This window comes from Aplidium turbinatum, chromosome 7, assembly GCF_918807975.1.
Source record: "Aplidium turbinatum chromosome 7, kaAplTurb1.1, whole genome shotgun sequence".
NCBI classification, from domain to species: domain Eukaryota; kingdom Metazoa; phylum Chordata; class Ascidiacea; order Aplousobranchia; family Polyclinidae; genus Aplidium; species Aplidium turbinatum.
The window spans coordinates 7,951,707-7,978,931 of NC_137478.1; the positions used below are offsets into that span (position 1 = coordinate 7,951,707).

Consider the following 27,225-nt stretch of genomic DNA (forward strand, 5'->3'; position numbering starts at 1 on the left):
CTTAGCCTTATTTAGCTTTCGCCAAGGTCACATAAAATTAAAACCTTGTTGAAAATGATAGCAATGCAAAAAAAAGGACATTTGAGCATTTTCAAGTGTCCTCGGAGGACAATCCATTTTTTACAAAAGAAGAGGACAAATCCTCCTAAAAGAGGACATATGGTAGCCCCAGTGTTGAGCAGGTGTTTTCAAAAACATGGTACGACGTAGGAAGAGAATGTTTGGTTACGAATGTGCTGATGATTCGAGTCGTCTTTCTACTGAAGAAAAACTCAAATCGCAATTTTTTCTTGTTCTCACTGATCAGGCCATCTCTTCTGTTTCTTTGCGCATTGACCAACTTGTGGAGTGGTACAAGTTGTTTGAATTTCTGTACAACGTTAGTAGCCTGAAGAAGTGTCTCCGAGAAAATGGTTGGGTTGGTTGGTTTTGAATCTTTATCCTCGGACTAACAAAGCTTTGATTGGTTATTTCTGGTAGTTTTGCATACTTGTAGAGGCTCTTGCTGCAGGGCCGGCTACCGAGATTGGCAGAGTGAAGTTTCCGATTATTGAAGTGGTTTTGCCAGGAAATTATTCCATTCACTAGGTGCCGCTGAATGGAGAGCAGTCCTGAAATGCGTTGCTCAAGCGCACACCCCGAGAGTCGAACTTGTGCCGCGTGGTCTTGAGCGGGCACATAACTACTGAGCTAACAGGGCGGACAATGGAACTGGCCAATCACTGCAAAAAAAATTAAAAGATAAATGGGAGACATTGATGCCAACGAACTAATAATGGAATTGAATCGTTTTATTCATGTCATCGAGCAAGAGAGAGGACTTGTCACGGCGAGCATTTTTTTAACGTAGGTACAAGAATAGCCTTCAGGAGATATAGCCTAGGCCTATCCGAATCTTTGCATTTACACCAGAATTCTTCTGACCGACCACACCAGTTACTGTCGCCAGTGTTGAAAGGACCATCAGCAGAATGAAACTGATCAAGAATATCCTGCGCTCAACCATGACAGATGACAGGCTTTCTGCTCTTGCAATTACCATCGAAAACAAGATTGCCCAATCCCTGGACTATGACCCATTACAATTTGTGCAGAACAAGGCTCGAAAGAAGCGCTTTGCGTAATTATGGAATATATGTCCACACTGTCACTGTAGACCTATTATACACAGTTGTGGGCGCAGCTAATGTAAAAGTTAGCTTTCAACAAAGAAATCAGCGGATTTCCAATAAATTTACTTTCGCTAACGAGTCCGCTAAAATTTCCAAATATTAGCGAAAATGCTAATCCGCTAACCAAAGCGTTAGCTTTGCTAATTAGCGGAACTGTGTGTACATAATATGAACCCTGCATGTTGTGTAAAATAAATACCACATTCCAGTTTCTGCGTTGGAAGGGGCCCCGGACTTATGTTCGGAGGGGGCCACGTTCTTTGTTGCTACGGCCCTGCATGCACTGTTGTAAAGGACCCGAGCCTGTAACGTTTCTAAACCACCACGTATTCTTTGGATCTTCTGTATTGCTTTTTTCTCAGAAGTGTCATGATTTGGGGTCCGATTATCTCATTGAAATCTGGCCTAACTCACTCTCTCAACGGCCCTTTTATTCCATCATCAAGCTGAAAAGCAATAACAGAAACTTCAAATTTCGAACATCGACCTGTGTGATGTGCAGTCTAGCCATGAAAAAGGAATAGTTAAACCACAGAATATAACCTATCCGAGGCCGTCAATGCCTGTTCAAGGCAAAAGAGAGAGAAACAAATTGGATACTAGTGGCATACCTACACCTACACACTTGCCAATTTTTTCATTACAGCATTGTTTGTACATAAAGCCTAATGTGACGTCATAAAACTTTTAGGAATTGGTTAAAATATTTTGAAATGTTCCTCCTTCAGCAAAACAAAATTAAACATAGCCTGAGTGAGACAAGACTACAAAATATTAATTTAAACGCAAAAAAATTAACAAACTTTTGACACAAAGAAATTAAGCATGTTTTCTGTTCAGAAAGCATTGACCGTGGCCAATGGCTACTTGCCAGATTTACGAATGATTTATGAGGTGAGTGTTTAACGAAGTGTTTTTATAGTGTAAAGTGTTTTTATTTTTTTATTTCATTATAACACGAGGTGTATAGAAATCGTGCATTCAACATTAATTTCTGGATATTCTTGTCAATGAAAGAAAAAAATCGTAGCTAGAAAATCCAGTTTGCGCTGCTCCACAGTCTGGCAGAATAAGAATGTCCATGTAATGCTTTAAACGAGTGTTTACAATAGTTTAGCTTACGTTTGAAAATTAATACCATTATTTATGTTTTTCTTACGTTTGTGTGTGTTACTTTACATTGTTGTTACATTACGGTATCTTGGTGGTCGTTACGTTGCTCTCCCCCCCTCTAGTGAAACTTCGACCACCCCTCTATTTCAACGCACACATCCGATGGCTTATTCTCAATGTAATTATTGAGTAATTTTTTTCTTTATTAAAGTAGTTACCCTGTCTCTACACGCTTGCATCTGTGAATGTGTAATTAGGTTTATAATTATGGCCTATGAAATGGTGGCTAACTAGATGATCGCGTATGGTCTTTCACTACCATCTTGATTGCACCATAATCTAAAAGCTGCTGCGATACAATGCATTTTTTTGAAGTTTTATTCACTCTATTTTTATATGGCGGTATTAAAAGAAATAAATTGTCTTGACTTGGAGGTAGAACGTTGGCTAACAATTTTTGTTTGTAGCTCACATGGCCATAAAACACATTTGACTGGTGATGCACTTGATGATAGAGCGTCATCTTATAGCTTATACAAAGAGTAGACCATACTTTTTAAAAACATTCCAACAAATTATTTGTATCTTTTTTCGGTCTTGTTGTTTTAGTTTTGTTGCAATTGAGTTGTTTACACAAGTGCAAACAAGTTTGAGGCTCTAAATAAAAATGTTGGGCTTAAAGTTATTTTCTTTAAAATAGCAGGATATTAATTAACTTATTCTTTTTAAACGTAATTATTCCCATGTCATCTGTAAACATAAAAAAATTATTTTAAATCCATCCCCTAATCCTAATGTTTATGTCTAAAATCGAAGTTGCGTTATGTGAAAAAGTCATACCATTATAAAGATCAATTGTTACAAATGCCAGATTGATAGCAACAACTGAATGAAAGTTTCTGAAAAGCCAAACAGAGAATCGTTTTAATTATAGGTTAGTTTAACGTTTGGGAACGTTGTATCGCCATCATCGAAGTTCAGTGAAACTATTTTATGCTGAAGCAACTCTATCGGTTATTGACAATAACGTATTGTTTGATGACGTCAATGTGTCGCGTCTTTTTTTCAAGAGGCAGGAATTGAAATAGTTGTTATTGTTAAAAGTGATAACAACATAATAGAAACAACTACGACAAAAGAATGAAAAGCTTTTGTTTTAAAATACGAGAATTGCATCTGAGATTACAATTCGAGCGATTGAGTTGTTAGAGCGGACATTGTGAAGTAAATAAAAGCTTCAAAACAAATTTTATGATAGCCTGACAGCAAAGTAACAAGACAAATATCTGCACTCGAAAAACAGTTCTAACCAGTTACAGGCCTGTTCAAAAATAAAAAAACTTTCAAAGATTTTGTTTCGCTCAGAGACAAACATTTTGTTTAGGTTTCAAATTTGTTTGGAATAAAATTTTTAGTGAAGAATTTCGTTTTGTGTTTCAAAAATACTCGTTTCGATGTAAACTTGAAAATAAGTTCAAGAAAATCTCAGAATCCAGAAAATAGGCCAACATTACAATCTAAATGTGTGTAAGATCTTCCTCCGACAGCAAAATCAATCTTTTTCACTTTGCTTCAACGTTTGCAGACTTTGAGCCAATGTGAAAAAACTGTTTTGTTAGTTAGGTTCTGACAAGATTGACTAATTAAAGCATATTGTTAGGTTGATAAAGTGTTAAACATAAAATCATTTTCTAAGTTTTTCAAAGAAACACTAACCAAACAAAATTCGTTTGCCTCGAGTTTTTTGAAATGATTTTGCTTAAAAAGAGCTTTGTTTTATTGAGCCACATTTTAATAGCGTAAAATTCCGTCTCGTTTTGAACAAAAATAAAATTCGTTTCCAACAGCCGTATCGGAAATTCTTTTTTTCTTTAAGCTTTATCCAGTTTCAAGTGGATAAAGAGTAGGCTAGTAACGTACAGTATCACAAGTCTTGTTTTGTACATAGGCTGATGCAAAGTTAAGAGTGTGATTTCTGATTTTAAGTTGGTCCTTCACTTGCAAGAGGTTGCTTTGTACTCAACTGTTTTAGAGTGGTTGTGGTCACTTCAAACCATTTGGAGAGCTTTTCAGTTTTACCTTATCGAGAGAAACACCAAGATCCTAACCATAATCTCACTTTTTTATTGAGCATTTTCAGGACTCTGCAGTATATTTGGTTTGATTAATAACTTTTTTCGTATGGAATTTGCTGAAATTTAGTGCAGAATAGACATGCCAAAAAACATTAACAAATTTCAAGAATTTATGCTGAAGATACAAAGAAAAATAAACATAAACATGTTTAAAACTTTCAGTTTTAAGTGTTGCTTTAAAGTTTAAAGTTCTGTTTAAAGTTGGGATAAGTTTTGCAAAAAAGGATAAGTTTTGTAAGCAGAAGTCGTGCAATTGTAGCCTATTTGATTTAAATATGGATAAACTTTCTGTTTTTAAAAAGGATCTAACTAATTTTACTTAAGTGATTGACATAGGCTACTTTGTTAAATTTTATTAAAACAGTAGCCTATATTATTCTTGTATAAAAAAGAATCTTTTTTTGTCAAGCGCATCATGTCAGAAACTAAAGAAATTCTTAGCAGTCTTGAAGCAAGATTCAATACGTTTTCCCAACAACAATTCACCTTTGTCACAGCGCTTGACAGATGTCGCGTCACTGCATTCGAACCTCAGAGACCAATTTCAACTCTATTTCAAGTAGGTGAACGTTAAGTTTTTTACTTACTTGTACCGTACAGCTTTTACCAAATTGGCACTGGCATAACTAAAATCTTATGTCACGAAGAAGGTTAGAAATAGCTGAAATGGACCCATTAATCGAATTTTAAATAAATGCCTGTTTTTATAGAAAGTAGTTGCAAGCAACGGACATTCAGTTTGTTACGGGGAGAGGTGGAGCTTTTGATTCAGTTACGTTGGTGCAGAATTGATTCCACTGGCTGCTTGTCATCAAAGCAACCACCTGATGTTTTAGATTGAAAGAAACTCCGCGCTATTCTCCAATATTTTAGCTATCCGTGGGCTTAGCCTACTTCACAAATTCTTGAATGGGCATTGAATCACGAGTAGGTTATACAGAAGTCTAAACTTCCTTCAACAATTTGAATTTAACTCAGGAGATCATTCTCTAATTACTGAAATCGACAGATTACGCAACTTCATTCGTGGTTTAGTAGTTTTTTTTTTTCTTATACACCAACCTTAATTCATCGATTGGAATTGTCGATGTTGGATTCAACTATGAGCTTCACGCAAACTGATTCTTGATTAACTAATCGGTCGATTAGCTTAATCAGCCACTTTAAAGATCAGCTGTTGGTGTATCTAACCTTCAGAGACCACTAGTATTGTACCACTGAAAAAGATTATTTAGAGGCTTTGCATTGAAATAAGAACTGTTCGTAATATAACCGGGGCCGTTGGGAGGACAATTTGAGCCCGGTGTCAATGCGATCTTCACACTGTTCCCGACAGTTTTCACCAAATCAAACGTCATATAAAAACCGTTATGGTCTACTTAACCTAGCTGGCATCTTACGTCATGGAAATTGCTAGAAAATGTCCAAATATTGCACCATCGGTCGTAAGACCTGATGAAATATTGCATCACTACCTTTGAACACCGGTTTGAATTGCGTGACAATGTCTTTCATTATTGCGTCACAGTCAGCGCTTCCACTTTTGTGGTAATTACCACAATTGTGGAATTTTCATCATGTTTGTGGTAAAAATGTGGTAATGAAAAATTTGTGGTAAAAATGTGGTAATATAGAAATTTTGTGTGGAAATGTTGCCAAAATGTGGAAATTATAACTTTTGAAAATTTGACATAAAATACTATCAATAAATAAGAGCATTTAAACTGTTGTCCTCCAAAATCGAACAGATATGCAAAAAACTACTTATAACAGCATGTGACTAGCATGTTCCGCTGTTTTCGATTTGATTTTGGAATGCGTCCTGACTTATGAATTTGAAGGTAGGGTGACCACTGACCATGTGATCATATTCATAATTAAGATGTCTTTCAGATTGTAGCTGCGGTGTCAAGTACAGTACTTTGCAGTGGCGTAGCCAGGGGAGAGGTTGGGGGTTACAACCCTCCCCTTGGCACGCGTGTGACGTCACGATATTGAGAATGATGCTTTCAGTCTCTATGTCTCTAAAACAAAGTTTGCCTAATTTTAAACGAAATTGAATTGCATTAAAAGAGCGAGTTTTGCAAATACCAAACATTCAAATATCTCAGCCAGGAATTAGCAACAAGAAAATATAGAGACTTAGCTTTATTACCGAAAAATGCCCAAGAAAACATGATCTTATTCTTTTGCTATGCCACCAGACAGCACTATTTTACAGGAATATTTATACCCACATTTTTGTTGAAAATGCTCTCAGAATGCACCAAATTTAAAGTAATTTTTTAAAGTTTTCTGGGGAAGCCCTCCAGACCCCCGCCGCTGGGTGTCGACTTTGGCGAAGAGGCCGGCGGGCGAAGCCCGGCGGCCGTCAAAACCCCCCCTTTCAAAATTCCTGGCTAAGCTACTGGTACTTTGCTTTCTTATTTCAGACGTTCTGTTAATAAACCGAGTAGTTGTTTTAGGCCTTATTTTACACTATAGTGTAAATATAACCAAATAATAGCGTTGCCGGATAAGGAATTCTGTCGTAATTTAAGAAAAGTTTAAAGCTGTTGAAAACAAAAACTTGCATTTTAGAAATTTTTTTGGTTCTGGGTAAAAATCAAAACCCTAACCTTATTCCCAAGTCTTACCTTAACCCTTCTTACCTAAACTGCATACCCTTCTTACCCTTCTTACCTAAACTGCATACCAACGAGGGAAAACCCAGCAGACCACGCCGCCTGAAAAATGGCGTCCCCCAAGGGTCAACACTATCGCCACTCCTATTTAATATCTATATAAGTGACCTCCCATGCACTACATCGCAACAGTGTGGCTATGCGGATGATCTAGCTCTTCTATATGCTCACAGAAACTGGCATGAGGTGGAAAGAAAACTTGAAACTGACCTGAAACTGGTGGCTGACTATCTGGACAAGTGGAGGCTCAAACTGAATGCGTCGAAAACAACAATCTCTGCTTTCCATCTAAATAATCGGGAATCTCAGCGTCAACTGTCTGTCTCGCTAAAAGGAAATCCTTTACCATACACTGCAAACCCAACTTACCTTGGAGTAAAACTTGACCGGCAGTTGACCTACAGACCCCACATCGAGTCACTCCGTGCCAAGGTTACCTCGCGAAATAACCTCTTGAGAAGCCTAGCAGGAACAGGATGGGGAGCCCGAGCATCAACCTTGCGTACAAGTGCACTAGCCTTGGTCTACAGCTCAGCCGAATATGCCTCAGCTGTATGGAACCGCAGCAGACACACAAAAAGATGGATGTGTGCATTAACGACACCTTGCGCATCATCACTGGCTGTCTCCGCCCCACACCTACTGCTTATCTGCCAACTTTGGCTGGCATTGCTCCTGCTCATGTCCGTAGGGAAGAAGCCTCTCACAAACTGGCTCTACATGCGAGACTCGATCCTCAACACCTTCTCTACAGTCACTCCCAAACAAATGGACCAGTCAGACCTCAACGCCTATCATCAAGGCGCCCATTCCATCGATATGCTACACAACTTGTGGATAAGAACTTCAGCTGCATGGAAACATGGACCCAAGAATGGAACGAGCTGCCACATATCCCTCCCCAGTTTTCAGTTATGCCAGCACTCTCCATCCCTCCTGGAGCAGACCTCTCAAGAAAGGCATGGGTCACATTGAACAGGATCAGATGTGACGTTGGCTGTACTGGAGCTAATTTGTTTAGGTGGGGGTTGCATAATTCGCCGATATGTGTCTGCGGAGCGGTAGAACAAACAATGCAACACATACTCCACGAATGTCCCATCTTACGACCCCCAAGTGGAATCACTGGTATTCGACAACTGGACCCAACTACCGTATCTTGGCTGCACGAGGAGGCATTGCCAATCTAAGCTACTGCAAGTCAAACGAGAGAAGAAGACCTTAACCCTTACTAACTTTAATCCTAACTCTGACAACACCTGATAGTAACTATGGCAACAAGTGGGTAAAGATAGCCACTGTGTTAATGTAAAATACGGTTAAGATCGGGTAAAAAATCACAGTAAAAATTGTGGTAATCTGAGGACAAATGTGGTAATACAAGTGGTAATCTAGTTTTGTAAAAGTGGAAGCACTGGTCACAGTTACTGTCTACGTGCATTTGAGATATCGCAAATTATTCTAGTCATTCGTAAAATTGTTTGTTGGAAGTCAGTCGCAAGTTTAACTGTTTGCTTGGTGCTTGCTAGCTGGACAAATTTTCCGTCTTTTATCCAAGTAATCTGTTCTGTAGTGACAGTTTTAGAGGCGTACGGTGTTGCGTTCCATTTTCGATAGCCGCGGGCTAATTTTACAGGAATACACTTTTTGAATAGACGTTTCGAGGAGTGTTTCTTTTTCGGTCATTACATGCAGACGAACGGATCCGGAAACTTTATGTTACAATTTTCCCACGAAGAGATTATGGTTTACCGCTGTGACCACACACCTCAAACCAAAACAATTTTTAGAAATAGGTACCATATCTAAATAATGCCCCTTGTTTTTTTTCAAGTTTCCAGACCCTTTGTAAAGGTTATGGGCCTCTGAAATCTTCCAGGGCTCGAGTCCAAAAGGAACCACTGGAATCCCTTGTCAACACTGCTGGTGCTGACTAGCCTACAACTTAAATCGGCTTATAGGACCAATCATGCGTCTACTCGTTTAATGTTTTTAGGACAAACTAAACATTCAAGAACTGAACAATAACAATGTCATTGCAGGTGAACCACTATTTCACTCACATATCCGATCACCGTACTGACAAAAGAGTCCTGAATATGTTCTTGGTTCTCGTGAAAGATTTAAGCGAATTTCGACGAACCTTGATGAAGTTGACGCAACACCATGATCATAAGTTAGCTAAAATTTTTGCAAAGTGGAAGAAGATTCTAGATTCGAGGCAGGTAAATGATCATGTTACTCAGCAACTTACTTGTGAAAGTAAAATTAGAGAACTTGCTGTTATTATCGCTATAGGTTACAACCAGGGATGTTATAACACTCAAACTCAAGGATTACTTAAATGATGAACCGTGTAGCTTGCATGCCTCAACATAACGAGGTCTATATGTGAGCAGCGAAACTCTTTCCAATATCAAATTATTACTTACCTAATATTTTTCCCCCCCATGATTTAACGTAAGGCCTATATACAGAATTGAAAAAAAATACACATATGTTAAGGATATTTCAAAGCTGCGCGTTCAATATCCTTATTCCCATATCAACCATTTGAGTTGTGACGAAGCATGGAATCACTTTGGGGGGATCATTAGTGTTCTTCCAATTGCTATACGCTGTGCTAAGCAAGCTCTGGAACGCCTAGAAGCCATAAGAGCTTATCGCCCAAGTAAGTCGGTCATCTGTTGCAGAAGTTTAAGTTTAAACTTTAAGAATGTTGCTATCACCTGTTTTGAGATCATTAAAATGTTAGAAACGAAATTGGTAGTGGTAGGCTATACGCAGAAGAGGAGGCTATAGCTTTTGCATTAGGAAAAAACACATAGAATCTATTTAACTTGCTGCTGTTCCTTTATTCATGATAATTTTTTTTAGATTAAATGGCTTCTAATATTATCTGATTTTACTTTTTGTACCAATAGTCTGGACTCTGGACTTACGCTCTTTTAGTACGGTAGCCTATTAGTTTCTTCAAACAATTATTCTAGCAATATTTTACTCTCCACTTTTCCGATAACGTAGCCTAGTTGGTCATCTCGTAATTCTATGAATCTCCAAAACAAACACATCAAATGTGGAAAAATTATGTTATCGTTAAAGTGTTTCTGTAAAGGCTTTTTCAGCATGAAGGTTGGATGCCTTGAAAGTCTTGATGTGGCACTGAGTAGCCTATACAGCTTAGCCTAATGGTGGGTAAGAAAAGCGTTGAGAAATGTAGTTTTTCAACGCTAGATCTATCATTAGGCTACCTGAGAAATTTGGAAATTGAAAATCGTAGGTCCAACAACCCTAAAAACAAAAAGTTTGTCACAATAGGCCTCATGAATTTTTGTACTTTTCAGTTATTTGTGCATACAGCGACAATCCAACTTGCCAGTCTCCGTGTGCAAGACCACCCAGACAACCCAAGAATAAAAACAAAGCTAATCAAACTATACCACATCAGTACTGCAGAAAAGCACAGCCTCCATCACCCGCTGTTTCAAGTCCTGTTCCTACTCCAACTCATTCTCACCACGCGTTACGCTGTGTTGAATCCAGCACGTCGCTTCGATCGCATGACGTTCCCATGCGTCAGTGCACGTACAGGTCGCGCCCCGCGTCAGCAGAACCTGCTTATTGCCGAAAAAATGCAGAACCTGCTTATTGTCGAAAAGGAGATGAAGTTGGTTATTGTCGAGGAGATAAAATCATGTATGCACGTCGCAAAGCTAAACCTGGAGTTTCCTGTCAAACACCAAAGTATCTCGGAAGCACTCTAATGCAACCTGTGCTTGCATGGACCAATCAAACGCTTTCTGAGCTGGAAATGCGAAGACTACTCCGAGAGCGCAGGCAAAACCTCGTAAGACCGCAATGGCGACCTTGAAACAAAACAATGTGGAAACAAATGATGTTTGTGATTATACAAAACGTATTTGGAAAAAAAAATTGCAAATTATTAAATAAAAATCTTTATTTTAAAGATTGTTTTCATAACTTAGGAAGCTTCTGATTACGTCACTAACTAGCCTACACATTTAAGTAGGCTACATGTCATCTCACTACGGTTACGACTAAGCGGGACACATTTGACTGACTACCGGTAGCTTATACCATCTACATGACTCGAGAAAAAACGGCTACAGGTCTATAACAATCCGTTTATGTTTCTCTCCCGTTTTTAATATGATAGCCTACTGTCCACTGTAGGCCTACCGTACCGTTTTTGTCAGTCTTATGAGGCCTGTTGCGTTGTTTTGAAATGGAGTGGCCGTTGTAGGATTTCTTTTTGGGGGTTTCTTTGCCTACCTTGCTTTTTTCTACGATGAACTAACGCATTATAAGAGTGTTCCTCAAGGAGGGTGGGCACTGGGCATCCGCTACTTTAAAAGTACAGTAGAATTCGCCTATAGTGACACCTAAAGGGACTGCGGAAAAAGTGTCACCATAACCGAAGTGTCACTATAGCCGAATTCTACTCAACTGTTGCGTATGCAAACGGGGCTTTGCAACAGGTGTCACTATAGGCGAAGTGTCACTATAGCCAAAGTCACTATAGGCGAATTCTACTGTAGCTCGCTACCGCTACACATTGACTCTTGTGAAGAGCTGTTTCAGACCCTGAAAATCACTCTAGTCTGGAGAAATAGCGTGATTTGGAGTTTGTAAACAAATACAAAAATGCAGTTTCACTTCCGGAAAAATTTGCTGCTAATTTTCACGCCTTTGCAAGCACCAGAGATGGGCAAGATCACAAGAATAGGTGATCTTGAAGATCAAGATCACCAATAACTATGTGTTCTTGAAGATCAAGATCACTTTCAAGATTACTTTTTGTGCACTTGAAAAAAAATGAAGTTTTTGATCAATGATGTTGCAAAAAATAATTATTATAAGCAACCTGGTAAAGGTAGGCTATATAGTTGGTATTGCTAACTTTTACTTTTAACTACTCGATCGCTGACCTAAGAATTGTAATAAGTTAGTGACTGTTGCTATTAGGCCTATCAATTGTTTGCGTAGAATCCCAAAGTCACACCCAGTGCCGGTCTTAGGGTTTTTCGGGCCCTGTGCGGAATATGCTTTTGCGGGCCCCAATGACAATAATCCAATTCAGTGGCGTAGCTAGGTACTTTGAAAGAAAGGGAAGGGGCGGTGGTGGCGGCGTGATCGCCAAAAACGACAACCAGCGGTGGGGGGTCTGGGGAGCCTCCCCCAGAAAATTTTGAAAAATTACTTTGAATTTGGGACATTCTGAGAGCATGTTCAACAAAAATTTAGGTATGAATATTACTGTGAAATGGTGCTGTCCGGTGGCATAGCAAAAGGATAAGATCATGCTTTCTTTGGCATTTTTCGGAAATATAGCTATGTCTCTACAGTATGTTGAGTCTGGATGCAACCTATTTCGTCCCCTGAAATCGTGTAACAAAATTAAATTTCGACTCATTTCGTCCCCTGAAAAGATCGAGAAATTTTGAAATGTTTGCCGCAACTCCGATCAGCGATTTCGGCTATGTCGTTTTTTTTTTCTTGATCTTTTCAGGGTACGAAATATTCAGGCGACGAAATAGGTTGAATTCGTTGAGTCTCTATGTTTTCTTGTTGCGAATTCCTTTGCTGAATTCACTTGTTGAATTTTTCCTTTGAAAATGACAAAATTACTGCATTTTCTGAGTAAATTGCGGGCCCCCTAATTTGCGGGCCCTGTGCGACCGCACGGTTTGCACATCCCAAAGACCGGCACTGGTCACACCCAAGGCCGGGGTTAATTACAATGATACTGAAAAAGTCGCAAAATTTGCAATTAGTTATATACTTTTTATTTATAATAAATAAATAAAAATAAACTTTGAACTGCATCATTTTTTACCAAAATTTTGCTTGGTTTATGTGGGAGTTTTTATACGTGTTACTACGTAGTTTTAACTTTCATTGTATTATGTCAATGTTTATTGCACCATTTATCCATCTGGCAATCTTGATACCGTTGTCTGCTTTCAAAAAAGTTCAGAGGTTTGAGGTCAGACAAACCGCTCCATACTCGGACCCTAAACAAGTCTTGGTCTGGTTGATTTGCTGCAATAAACCACTTTACATGACCAAAGTCGGTTAGAGTCCAGATTTTTTAACACCGCCATTCTAGACTTTTGAAACATCTAAAATTGGGTCAAAGAAAGCAAACATTTCTTTAAAATTCAGACATGAAAATTGTGAACAAAGTTAAATCATTTTTATTATACGTCAACACAAAGTACACGGAAGTTGACTTCTTTATTATGACCAACACAGAAAACTTTTTCAATTTTAAAATGGCAACACTGACCAGATTAGATGGAGACTTTAAATCATCTTTTGTTGGACACATATCATATTAACAGTGGCTTAACGTTATTAGTTGCCACTAACTACTTTGTACAAAACGAGTTCTAAAAAAATGCCTCTATCTTGTAAGTAAACTTCAATATTAAAGTGATCTTGATCTTATTGTTCTTCAAGATCAAGATCACACAAAAAAAAAGTGATCTTAGATCAAGATCACCAAAAAAAGAGTGATCTTGAAGATCAAGATCACGCCCATCTCTGGCAAGTACCACGCAAAGAAGAGTCCCTGAAAGATTGGGTGGAGGCTCGATGGGAGCTACTGCAGACACTCAACTGCATTATAAAATACTTTACAATCAGTTCATGGACAGAGTTATCTCTGAACTGACCGAACGGTTTAAAAATAGTCTGAATTCCGATTTGGCAAAGTATAAAGAACTTGCACGAATTTTCAAGACCGGCTTTGTTCCTGAAATGGTCAAACATTATCCAGAGCTGAATAGACAACCAATGAGTTATCAAATTGATTCATTCAGAAAGGCAACAGAAACAAAATCTCTGTAGCCTACGATGCTAAAAGAGCTTACCAGGCATTGTCCGAGTTGGAAAAACTTCTCTATTCTCAAATACTCCAGCTGATTAAGATGTAATTTCCTCTTAGTTTGCCCGGTAAGCTCTGCTGCTTGTGAGAGGTCGTTTTCCAATCTTCGTAAATTGAAAATTTGGCTGAGAAGTAGACCTACTTTGGGACAGAAAATGTTGAATTCTAGCATTGTTTGCAACATTCACCAAAGTATTCTTAATGACATCAGCATAAATGACATTGCTAAGGAGTTTTTAATGCGCACTACTGTAAGACGCAATATGTTCGGTTGCAAGTTCTTGTGATGTGTTTGAAAGTTATTATATTATGTCATAAATTTGCAGATGTTCTTCTGTAGTTTCGATCGTTTTCAGTCTCCTGCTGACTAGTGACTTTGTCCTATAGTGCACTAAAGTGTAGTGATTCTAGTGAAGGAGAGGACAAGAAGAAAAGTATAACTTGTGTTTTTTTTTTTTGTTTTTTTTTGGAAAAACTAAGTATTCATTAGAAGGTCATATAGGTTCGAATTCCGCTGAAGGTACCAATTTTTCTTTGCTTGTTTCTTAATCTTGCAGCAGTCATTCACAAGAGCAGTAGCACCTTTATTTCCATGATTTCTTATCTGTATAATATACTGTTAGCAGCTAATTTACCGAGGTCCGGTGATTTTTTAATAAACTTCATACCGGTAGGCTACCACTAAAATTGTGTCTAAAAATATGTATCCCCACAAGCACAATGTTCAAAATCGTCTAAAATTTAATAAATTGTTGATTTATTCCCTCCAATCCTCAACTGACTTCGGCACCACCACTGTTTCACTTTCAAATGATACTATTCGTTTACATTGCTATTTCAAAGTCCTTATAAAATCACGTTCTAGGTGAAATGTATTACGCATCTTTCAAAACATAAGCATTTTAAACTGGGGTCACTAAGTCCTGTCCACTTTGGCTTCAGCACATCTTCTCCCAGAGAGAAAAGACTCTTCACCGCAGCAGCACTGGAAGGAATAGGAGTGTCATAGCCTATCTAATGTTCAGACGTTTTCACTCGCTATTAGGAAAGTTCAAGGACTTGTTTTTGTCCGAGAAAAAGGCTTTCACAAGCAGGAGCGGGTTTAGCTGATGGGGGGCCCGGGGCACTTAGATCGGGGGCCCCCGTCCAATTTTTTTTTGCGCCAACAGTTACTACGTCTACACTTCATAAACTACTACGTTTAGTAAGTAGCCTAGCAATAATCCAGTAGGCTACTGCACTGGAACGAATTATAAATCATAGCCCTACAAGGCAAATTAAGTCGTGTTATAGGCCTACTGTAGCCTACAATAAATTGAGTTTCACTTTTAACAGCATGATCGTTGCTTACTTCACAATGTAGATATTAACGATCATTTTTTTGTTTTTCCCTAATGCTGCGAGTTCAATCTGTTTTAGCCTGATGCTGCGAGTTTGTTGTGATAACTAATACCGAATCGGAGGTCTGGAGGTCTGTTCTGACAAACAAACAAATACAGTAGATACATTAAGTCTAATGCGATGTAGGCCTACATATACTTCATTTGTCGTGTCAGCATCGGCATTGGACAGCAGACTTCCAAACACTCGACAACGAGTCTCCGGCGAATTAAAAACGAAGTCCTTGGAGGGGTCATGGAGGTTGATCGAATTCAAAACTTTGTTGTGCACATGGCAAACCGTTATTGCATGATTTAGCCGTTTCTGTGTCAAGGTAGATCGTAACCAAGTTTTGATACGGTAGCAAAGTTGAAAATGACCGTTCAGTTGCACACGAGCTGACTGGTGAAATGAGCAAAAGTGGCACAAAAAGTTCCACTTGCGGAAACATTTGCCGAACAGCGGATGGCATCTTCTTGAATATTATTCGAAAATCTTCCACCGATTTTCCATTGTAGCTACTGCTTTCGAAAGAAGCATAGTTCTTGTGCAAGGGAGTCTGTGTGAGGGAACTCAGGATAATCGTCTACCACAGAGGTCACCAAATTACGGTACGCTGGCCGGAACCGGACCATAAACTGATGTTATCCGGCCCGCCACGTGCTGCATTAGCAACCGTCTTTGGCTTTGCCGTTTTGTGTAATAGAGACTTTTTTGTTAAATTTTTTTGTTGTTATAGACTTATAGTTCGTTGTTGTATGTTGAATTTGTACATATTTCCACCAGGCAGCCTATGTTGGTATTCTGTTTTTATCATTAAGCCACCACAAATGGGGACAGCCTAGGCCAAATTTGGAAAGATGAAATGTTTTTTCAAAAGCACGAATATGCCATGTAGCCTAGTGTATCACAGCAGGGGATAACTTTTCCAGAAACCTTTCGATTTTCATCACAAATTTGCTATTCTACCGCTGACTTTGTTATTTATTGTGCTCAATTCAAGTCAATGAAGATTCTAAATAGTTGTTTATCTTTTCGCTATTTGCATCCGGCCCGCAGCTGTTAACCGTACCTGTTACTGGCGTAGACCCTATGGTCTCGCCTTCTGCTAATTCAGCAATTTCACATAGAAGCAGTGACGCTAGAAACCTGAGATTTCTTGACTTTTACTTTTTTTCTTGCCCCAACTTTTAATCCCGATTATGTTGGTATCGGATAATTGTAAAGTTCACAATAAACCTTTTGTCACAGCCAGTTATGAAATGCAAGAAATTTGCTGATATTTAATAGCTTGATTGACAGGTTACTATTAGCGTGCGGTTTCATTTTGTGTTTGTCGGCGGCGCTAAAATTCCATTCTGTACCCAGGCAGCAAAATCCGTCATTTTTACATTGATTCAATGTCGATTTTGCTATCTGGGTAGGAAGTCGGGATCTGACGCGATATGAGTCATTCTTTGCTGGCAGACAATAATTAGGAAGTTAATTTGTTATTTGCGCAAATTGATTTGTAGTGCAAAAAATGCATGGAATACTGTTTGCACAGAAACGGAAAAAAAAATTGATGAAATTTTGTGTTCAATGCAAGAAGACTTTCAAAATAAAATGTGAACTGAGAAATTTGACCAAAAAATGGCGAAAATAGGTCAAAAACCGAGTCTTTATCACCTTTTCTACCTAAAATACACAATCACGAATATATTTTGCGAAATAAATTGATTGAAGTGATAGACAATAAGGCTTTTGACCAACGGCATACTTTTCCTGTTGTTATTTGATATAAGCCGACGGAGTAATTAGCAATAAAAGAGACGTAGACCTGATGGTCTCGGCCAGTAACTCTTGCCACCAAAAGGAAGCAGTAACAGATACGGTTAATCTGGCAGCAATCCGGCCCTCAGAGAAAAAAGTTTGGTGACCCCTGGTCTACCACATGTGATTTTAGCTTTCCACTAACGACTGATTCTTGTAAATTTTTGTAGTGCTATCAAGATCGATCGACTTAAAATAGTCAGTGAGATTTTGCTGCGCGCCATCAATGACTGCAAAATACTCTGACCGATATTTCGTCTCTGGTGTTTGAAGTTGAGGAGGTTGACCATGGCCATGTCTATGCTGAAGACAATTTTGGATCTTTTTGGGACGTGACAGTTTCAATGACTCAAGGTTGCGATCCTCCATTAGCTTCTCAGCATTTACAAAGAGACGATGAAATTCTTCTTCACTACCGTACGTAGATGGCGGAGTTCAGCACCTTTAAGAATGCCAGCCACGCAGTGACGTTCGGTGGCTTAAACCGTTGGAAAGAAACTTGGAAATATGCTGCAGCAAGGTAGTAGGCACGAAGGGCGTAACCATCGGGCGAAGCCCAAAGGCGTGTTGCCGAAGGCAACACTTCCATCGGGGGGTCTGGGGAGCCTCCCCCAGAAATTTTTGAAAAACACTTCCAATTTGTTGCGCTCTGAGAGCATTTCCAAAACAAATCAAAAATAAAAATCTGTCAAATTGTGCTTCGCCTATGTCGTGATCATACATCCATTTAATGTTTAGAAGTCATGAACAATCTTAATTTTAACGTTGCAGGACCAAAATCCAGTGTTAGACATGGAATAATAGTTGTCTAAATATGTAATTCGTCATGAATGTTCATTCTCAGATATTCAGTTAGGCCTACACTACAAAAACTAACACTTAGGCCTAAACATTACAACCGCAAACAATTTGTACAAAAAGCTGGATAAGTTTGCTTCCTGCGTATAGAAGCTTAACGAACTAAATATTGCATCCGCACCTGAACGTTCATTGGCGAAGTAACGTTATATCAACGCTGTAAAAAGGGCAAACGCATGATTATGAAAGCTAGTAGGCTAAAGTACATGGCGAGGAGACATAAAAAAACAGCAACAATCTTTTCGCCTTTATGATGCTGTGCTGTGTACCGTGATGAGAGACCATTCTGTGCGCATGACAAGATAGTCTAGCGATTGTACGCATTGACGTCACTGGGAAAGCAACTCTAACCATAACACATCTGATTGGCTAAGCAGCTGGTGACGTTTTGCAAAACGAGTGAGGATTGGATAAAACGAAGGCGTTTTTTGACGTTTTTGAACGTGGGTAAAGCAACTTTGAAAGTTGATTTCCCTGGACCTCAGTGGTTGTTTCTGACAGGAGCGTTTGCGTTAATTGGCATTTATCGGCAAGACATGCGGTTTGGTGAGGACATAGACTACTCACAAGCGTTACGAGTAATTCTAGTCACGAACACAGTAATTTTCAAAATTGAATGAGGCTGTTCACCAGGCATTAAATTAAACAATCTGCTCCTTGCATGCATGCCATAACTTCAGATCATAAAATAACTTGGAGCAATTCTAAAAGTTGAAAGTGATTATAAAAAGCGAATGTTTTCTGAAAGTTGGTTCATCAATCAAAAGCCTCATGGAATGAATCGCAATGATGGCATCTTCTTTCCTGCTATCTACAAAAAACTATTGTAAGTGCTTATTTGACGTTTTTTTAAATTGGTTTCATGCTGATTGTAAAACTGTGCAGTAGTGCGTACAAAACTCGATTCATGACTCATGCCGTTCACTCTCCTATCTTGTTGTTATTTAAGTTTCTTGTTGATGATTAACAATTAAGTCTCCCCTTTTTTCGAACTTATTTCAAACTTTGCGCGCGATAAGTTTTTGTCCAGAAGTTGAATTTTCATTTTGCATGTTTAGTTGTTTTCAGCAATATGTCCTGTGTTTTGCCATGCTAGACAGGTAGTCACCACCTGGTCTAGCCCCCTGAAGAAATCAGTCGTGTCTGATTGACAAAACGTCGGAATAAAAGCAGATTGTCACTGCATACATCTTGTGATAGTTTAGCTTAATTTGCACCAGTAGAACATCTCATATTATTTAACAGTAATTTTCAAGTTAAAATAGACGTGGTATAAATAATAAGAAGTTAAACCTAGAATCCAGTCATTATATTTTGCATAGTTTTCGCTCAGGTAGCCTCAGCACTGCTTTCCTTCACCGATCGTCACTGCAGGCACGTCAGTCAACCTTGTGGCACGAAGCAGCTAAATCCGTTTTCGGGATTTTGCTTTACTTCGTTACGTACCACAAACCTAAGTTGTCTCTGACAGAACACAAGGGTCGACTTGCCTTCGCTGAGCACCCCCAACATCGGGAGCTCCCAAAAAAAAAATCTCGCATGTAAGGCAACGTCGACCAACGGGTGTGAGGTGAGGACTAGCGACCCTCCCCGCAAACCGCAACCTTGCAAGGCTTTGTTAAAACGTTCCAGACGCTAAATGACAAACAATGCCTCTAATAACCCAAGTACACTCGACCCGCCAAGAGAAAAAGATTTCAAAAGCCGATTAGCAGTTGTTGCTACATTTGAATCAAATTGACTCATGGCTACTTCCAAGGCTTCCAGTAGCCTATTATTATCAAGCACTGCTTTTACAGCAGCTGCACCTGTTTTCCCTTTTACGTTATAAAAAGTAATGTAAAAAGATGGTGGGGACATGTCCTCGATCCTATAGGGATCGGCGCCCATGGGCTACAATAACACGAATAAAACCATGAAATCAACCAGCCAAAGAATCTCTAGGTAATCTAAATAGTATCCTAACACACAACTGACGGGAGCCCTACATCTATGTCCAACTAATCAACAAAAATACATCCATGGGCAGTGGCGCCGCCAGACCTTCAACATTGGGGGGGGGGCAAAATATTGACAGTGCAAGACAGTAGCACAGTCAAAAATTTTGAAAGGGGGGTGTTGACAGCCGGCGGGCGAAGCCCGATGGCGTGTTCGCCGAAGGCGACACTTAACGACGGGGGGTCTGGGGGGCCTCCCGCAGAAAATTTTGAAAAATTACTTTCAGTTTGGTGCATTCTGAGAGCATTTTCAACAAAATTGTTGGTATGAATATTTCTGTAAAATGGTGCTGTCCGGTGGCATAGCAAAAAGATAAGATCATGTTTTCTTCGGCATTTTTCGGAAATAAAGCTAAGTCTCTATGTTTTTTTGTTGCTAATTCCAGACTGAGATATTTGAATGTTTGGTATTGGCAAAACTCGCTCTTTTAATGCAGTTTCGTTTAAAATTAGGCAAACTTTGTTTTAGAGACATAGGTTGATTGCTTTTTTTGCGAGATTATTACATTTTTATTATTTATCAATTTTCTCCTTGGTTGATTCAAAAAACGATCTTATTCCGGGAAGTCACTAACTTTTATGCTCTGAAGTCAACCCAAAGTTTAGAAAATGTAACGTCATAGAGGTCATACATCTTGATGAGTGGCAAACAAAAAGCTTTGAGACAATGAAGTTACTTTAGGCTAGTGGTTCCCAACCTGGGGTTTGCCACCCCCAAGGGGGTCGCAGAGCATTTTATAGGGGGTCGCGAAGCTGTTGTTGCAACAACAAAAGTGAATGTAAGTAGGACGAGGTACCGGTCCGCTAGCCATTTCATTCGGATTGCTTGTAGCACAACATTATTGCATCAGTATGCGTCCACTGTGATGTAGTAAGCGTGACTGTAAAAATGTAAATTGAAACTATTAGACAACAAAGATCAGTCAATACTCGAGATTGCTAAAAAAATAGTTAAAGGGAGCATCGTTCCATGGAGAAAAAACGAAAATACGTTGAAGAGTAGGCTACATTAACCTTGGCTTTACTTCTTTATTGACCAATGGTGTTGAGAAGCCACAGTGTGTTCTCTGCAACGTTGTTCTTAGCGCAGAATCATTAATAGTATACTTGCATTTAGGAAAGAATATAAGTGGGGGTCGCGTTATCTACGAAATTTTTTAAAGGGGGTCACCTAAACCAAAAGATTGGGAACCACTGTTTTAGGCTATTTCTGATATATTCAAGTTTTGTATAACGAATAGCTGTTTAGATATGTTAATCCATATCGAACAAGCGATCTCAGCAGTTGCAGGTGGCTTGCATCCTTGCACAGTTTGACGAGAAATTACATCATAGGCTAAACCTTTTCTTGTAAACAATGTATTAACTTCCGTAAATTCAATTTGAAAGGTTGAAACCCTCGAACCCCCCTCCCTTGGCTACGCCACTGGTGCAAGACATGCAAGACAGTGGTATATTATTTAATTTCTCTTGTTTTCTACCAGGGCTGGAAAAAATGTTTAGCTTCCCGGGAATCTGTTTTTTAGAGAAAAAATTTCCCGTGGCTTACAATCACGATAATGGGAACCTTATATTTTACTGGTCTCCGGAGCTGACGTAAACCTTAAGGCATAGATCTGTTGACTCAATGCAAACCCTTTGAAGGTTGGGGGGGGGGGGCTGTCAATTCAACTTTTTTGTGCCCGACATATTCTTGATGCCCCCCTTATCGAAAATTGTTCTTTGTATTACCGCTTTGAAGGAGGATTACGACTATGAACAAAAGAATAAATTTTAAACTTCATTTTGAATTGAAAAGACATGACGTAATGTCTTCCAACCTTAGTTATAAATTTTTTCATTACGTAACGTCTTGTAGGAATAAATTGAAAATCAGTATGGTCACTCAAAATGAAAGCAATGGGACTACGAATCCTCACTAAACCAATCAATCAATGGTCTTGTTGCACTGAAGATGACAACCTTATATTTTACTGATCTCCGGAGCTGACGTAAACCTTAAGGCATAGATCTGTTGACTCAATGCAAACCCTTTGAAGGTTGGGGAGGGGGGCTGTCAATTCAACTTTTTTGTGTCAACAGTTGTATCTCTAAAACCACTGAGGCTGCGACTACGAGATTTCTTGACTTTTCCTAACTTTTATTCACCTCTATTGAGCTGAAATTTTGAGCGAATAAAGGTTATAAATTGAAAGATCTGTATGTAAAATAATGTAAAAAAAATTAATCACAACATTACTATGCACGTTCTTCATTACTCTACCAAAAAATAATGTGTAAACTCACGCTACAAATTACACTCATAAGTGACCTCAACATTTCAACGTACGGTATATGAGCAGTTCACAAATTCACATAGTTTTAATTTTCAGATATGCTCAGCGTGAATAGTTTTACAAAGTGAATCCCAAATTTTGAAACCGTGCCAAAATAACAGAGATATCACTCTTAAAGCATAAGAAGAATTGACAGCCTCCCCCCCCCCAAACTGAGCAAGACTCCAGGAGGCCAACCTTCTAAGGGTTAAAAGTCATGTCGACTTATTCTTGATGCCCCCCTTATCGAAAATTGTTCTTTGTAGTACCGCTTTGAAGGTGGATTACGACTATGAACAAAAGAATAAATTTTAAACTTCATATTTGTATTGAAAATACATGACGTTGTCTTCCACCCTTATCACATTTTTTTTCATTACGTAATATTTACCACCACCAAACCACTTTTGACGATCGAATTTGTTAATTTATTATTCGGTAAAATGTTTAGATGATTTCACGTCATTACGCCGATTTGAGATATAATTTCATTTATGACGTCGTATGGATGAAAAACTTTTACAAGTTTTATACTCTGCTGAGATTAAAGAAGAAACATAAATGATAAATTAAATAATAGGAGATGTTCTACTGGTGCAAATTGAGCTAAACTATCACAAGTAGAACATCAATTTGCACCAGTAGAACATCTCCTATTATTTAATTTAATGCCTGGTGAACAGCCTCATTCAATTTTCAATAAATGATAAATATTGGAGAAATTGAGTCTCCTTTACAACTTAAGAATCGAACAACTCAAAACTGCTGAAACAAAACGTTTTGTTTTAGTGAAAGAATCACTGCAAGCAACCAATGCCAAAATGCGCGCGGAAGAAGTCATGGCAGTGTGAGGTATCAAAAATCTTTTTATCTACGGTACTGTACAATTTAGTCATCAAGGTTTTCCATACTTTTTTTAAAGAGAGAGCTTTTACCCCCCCCCCTTTGCAACTTGAGTTGACTTACTTGAGGTTGGGATCCAAATAATAAAAAAAAAAATGATGCCCAAAACATTGGGGGGGCAGCTGCCCCGCCTGCCCCCCCCTGCCGGCGCCACTGTCCATGGGTAAGAAAGCACACAGTCCATTCAGAAACTTAGTAGCCTAGCATATCTGGAATAGAATTAGTGTCAGTTATACTAAAAAAATAAGCTTTTTATATCACTGAGTGATGTTGATCACAGTAAACAAAACAGTCAAACTATGAAACTTGTTAAGTGTTCAGTTACTGTACATAAAAAATATGTAAACGTGTTGTAAATAGTAATAATAATAATGCACAATTATAAATAATAATGCAAAATGAAAGTGATACAAATAATGCGTATTTCAACCATGCACGGTACTGTTCCTGTTTCTAGTGAATGAACCATTGATGGATTGATTGGATTTTGGCATTTGTGCAGGAAATTTAAAAAGCATCTGGTAACACTTCAGTGCTCTCACTTTTAGGGTAGCCACCATAGACATCTTATTATAACTAGACCGCGCATCGTCACTTCTCTCGTTTACGATTTTTGAAGAAAGCGGGTTCAGACGTCAGCCATTGTTAGTGTACCTATTCCGCGCGTTTGCCAATGCTTTTGTAGGGACCCGTAATGAATTTTCATTGTTTTGAATTCAATTCAATTTATTTTTCCTTGTCAGAATGCAAAAGAAATGATATTGTGAAAAAGAAATACAGGAACAAAACCAACAAAAGGAAAAGGTGGCAAAACCATAATGGTTTAAGACGTGCATGAAAGGATTTAATATTGCGGTATATGAATCGATAAATATACAGTAGTTAAGCACGGCCACCAAACCTGATACTTTAAAGCAAGTAGAAGTAGATGAATTAATTAGTTAAGAATCAGTCGCCTCCTCGTTCCTGAAACAACTGGAGCGCCAATTCTTAAAGCAATGAGAACACGACTGAACACAACTTAACTTTCTACAAAATGTAATTCTCCCATAATATTTGCGTTTCTTAAAAAACTAAATTGTTGTGAACAAATAATTGACAAAACAAATAGTTTTCTATGCAACAACACAACCGCAGCTTTTACCAGGATTCTGTTCAATAGAGATTGATGGCTTTCGATTTTCTCCGTTGTAGCAAAACGTTGCATTATGACGTAAATTCGTGTGATTTCGTCAACAATAACTTTTAAAGAAATAGCTTCAGTTTCAAGTTGCTGTGAAATAACAACTAATAAATATCTCCGCAATTCACTTCTATGACGAAATGTTTGTATGATTTCACCTTTGCTGTTCTACAATCGCAAACATATTGTTGGAATTTGTTAATTTTAAATTACGTAATTGCTTGCTTTTTTTTTTATTTTGAAAGTGCTTTATATACCTCCGCACAAACAAGTTTTACATATAATATAGTAGGCCTATAGTATAGTATGACAATTACGATAATTCTTACGTTTCAAATTCAAAAATCTATTCATTCTAAAAAAACGCTAGTTCAAAAATTGGTGTTTCAAATTCTGGGGTTAATAAAATTTTAATAAAAACCTTAAACCCCTGGACTTTAGATATGGCGTGCTGTGCATATGGATGTAGCAAACGAAGAAAATACAATTCAGATGATAAAAGGAGTAGCAGTAAATGCAGCGAGGATGAAGAATCAATTGCGAAGAGAACATTTCCGCGTTCATTTCACAGGTATGAAAATATTGTGATACTTTTAGCGAGCTATGAGAAAATAGAAAATACTATTATTGTAACGATAACACTGGTTGGTTGGTTTTGAATCTTTATCCTCGGACTGACACTGACTAATTTCTTTTCCTTCTAGGCGGAGATTTTTGTGATTTTTTTTGTTATATTTTGGACAAAAAGTGTGGCGCTTTTCTTATAAAAAAACAAAACAAATGTGAAATCGGGCTTTCAGTATATAGCCTATAGCTACTACATTAGCCTATAACGTATCATGCTATTTTACGTTGCTTAGATTTCCAACCAATGAAGAACGAAGAAAATTATGGATTGCGAACGTCAAGCGTGCCAATTGGACACCTTCTAAACACACATTTATTTGTTCTGATCATTTCAAGGAAGAGTTCATGTATCGCTGTGGTGAGCGAGTGACTTTACGAGACAACGCTGTCCCCACTCGTTTTAAGGCATTTCCAAAGCATTTGAACAAGGCAATCATTTGAAAGACGTACGAAAAGTTAACTGCCGCAATGAGCTTAAATAAAAACACGACTATTATTATTATGATTATGCGCACTGTTGGCCAATGATAGGCTATTTTTGAATTTAGTTCCAGTTTTCAAATAACCTATAGCCTACCTTGTATTTTGTATCTGCTTAATGAAGGCAGACGCTTAGGCCTATGTGCATTGCGACTTGTAGGCTATGCAAGACGCATAAACATAACTCCGAATAAAGAAAATTATTTGTAGAGTGACATATTGTGAATTTTAATTGGGTATATAGGCTACTATGAGATCGCATAAGCTCTGTCGACTAGAGGGGTTTAAGCAGACATAATCCTAATCTGCCACCATTGAGACATGGAACATTGGGGGGCCGAGTAGTTAAAATATCAGACTTGTCTGGCTGTAGACACCAGGAGGTCTGGGTTCGAAACCTGAGTCTGTCTGATGTGCTCTAAGAAGAGCGAAACACCAATAAACCACTTCCTTTCGACATCACATCAGTATTGGTGAATATTTAATTTGTTTTGATTTTGTTGAGCTATAGGCCGACGTTATAGCCGCTATACTATAGCGTATCATTCGCTTAGGTTTGATGTAATAAACTGTTTGTTGCTATTTTTACAATAGGCTAATCATCAGCTCAGCTGTAACGCCAAATTGAATACGGTAAGAGTTCTGCTGAACTGCTGGAAATGATGCATTCAGTGTATCGTATACGTGCTCTCGCATCGCAGTGTTTTTGCTTTATATTATAGACTGTATGTATAATTCTGTGCAATTTAACACATGCTTTTATTCATTTCGTAGATGAATAAAACCTCTATTACACCAAAGTTCTAAATTATAGTTAACAAGTTAGTTTTCTGCAGAAGCGCAACCAGCTCAGAAATGTTATTGTTAACAGCGCAGCTTTCACGCGAGTTTGAGACACTAACAATGGCCGCCGCCTTTTTTCAATTTCTTCAATCGAAATACGAGAAGCGCAGTCTAGTTATAATAAGATGTCTGTGGTAGCCACTTTAACAAGTCGAAATTCTGCCACTGAAATTGATTAGAATGAAACCGCCAACCAATCAGAAGCTACGGTTTAAGTGACGTAAAAAATGGCAAAAAGAAGATGATAGAAAGCAAATTAAGTGATGGATTTTTTGTCAGCTGGTTGGCTTAAGGGTTAGGGTTAAGGCTAGAAAGTAGTCATTTCATTGACGCGGGTTCGATTCCCACTACTGCTATTGCTCTTTTTCTTCTTTAATTACCAAATAATGTTCAAAACAAGCATTAGCTCTCTGGATGAGTGCTAGAAGGATCACAATTGGACGGCAGCCTCTTATAACATGTTCTGATTGGTTGGCGGTTGCATTCTAGTCAATTTCAGTGGCAGAATTTCGACTTGTTAAAGTGGCTACCCACTTTTAGGGTAAGGACCCGCCTTGGGTAAGGACCAGAACATCACACAACTCAGGCGAAAGAGAAAATTGAAAAAAAAACTAATTGGGAAAAATGATGGTTTGAGAAAATGAGAGAATTGAAAGTAGTTACTTTTAGCGCTAAAAAACTTGAGAGTGCCATGTTTTAACTATTTTATAGTTTCGGGAGAGAGTTTGCTTTTTTATACCAAAGACAAGCAAGACACAACAATACCACAGGGTTGAGCATTACAACAGTATATATTTTACATATTTACAAATA

General features: G+C 38.4%; 2 protein-coding genes across 2 annotated transcripts; both read left to right on the top strand.

Moving 5' to 3' along the window:
• Positions 1 to 1,884: 1,884 nt before the first annotated feature.
• LOC145774237 (uncharacterized) lies at positions 1,885 to 11,065 on the top strand. The gene is made up of 5 exons (XM_082585419.1): positions 1,885 to 2,066; positions 4,830 to 4,979; positions 9,147 to 9,329; positions 9,610 to 9,775; positions 10,449 to 11,065. Exons 1-5 carry the CDS (start codon positions 1,998 to 2,000, stop codon positions 10,973 to 10,975), a joined length of 1,095 nt encoding a protein of 364 aa, XP_082441545.1. The 5' UTR covers positions 1,885 to 1,997; the 3' UTR covers positions 10,976 to 11,065.
• A 13,715-nt stretch (positions 11,066 to 24,780) lies between these two features.
• LOC145774806 (THAP domain-containing protein 2-like) lies at positions 24,781 to 26,357 on the top strand. Its single transcript, XM_082586119.1, has 2 exons — positions 24,781 to 25,033; positions 25,323 to 26,357. The coding sequence occupies exons 1-2, from the start codon at positions 24,906 to 24,908 to the stop codon at positions 25,528 to 25,530; spliced, it is 336 nt and encodes a 111-aa protein (XP_082442245.1). The 5' UTR covers positions 24,781 to 24,905; the 3' UTR covers positions 25,531 to 26,357.
• The last annotated feature ends 868 nt before the right edge of the window (positions 26,358 to 27,225 follow it).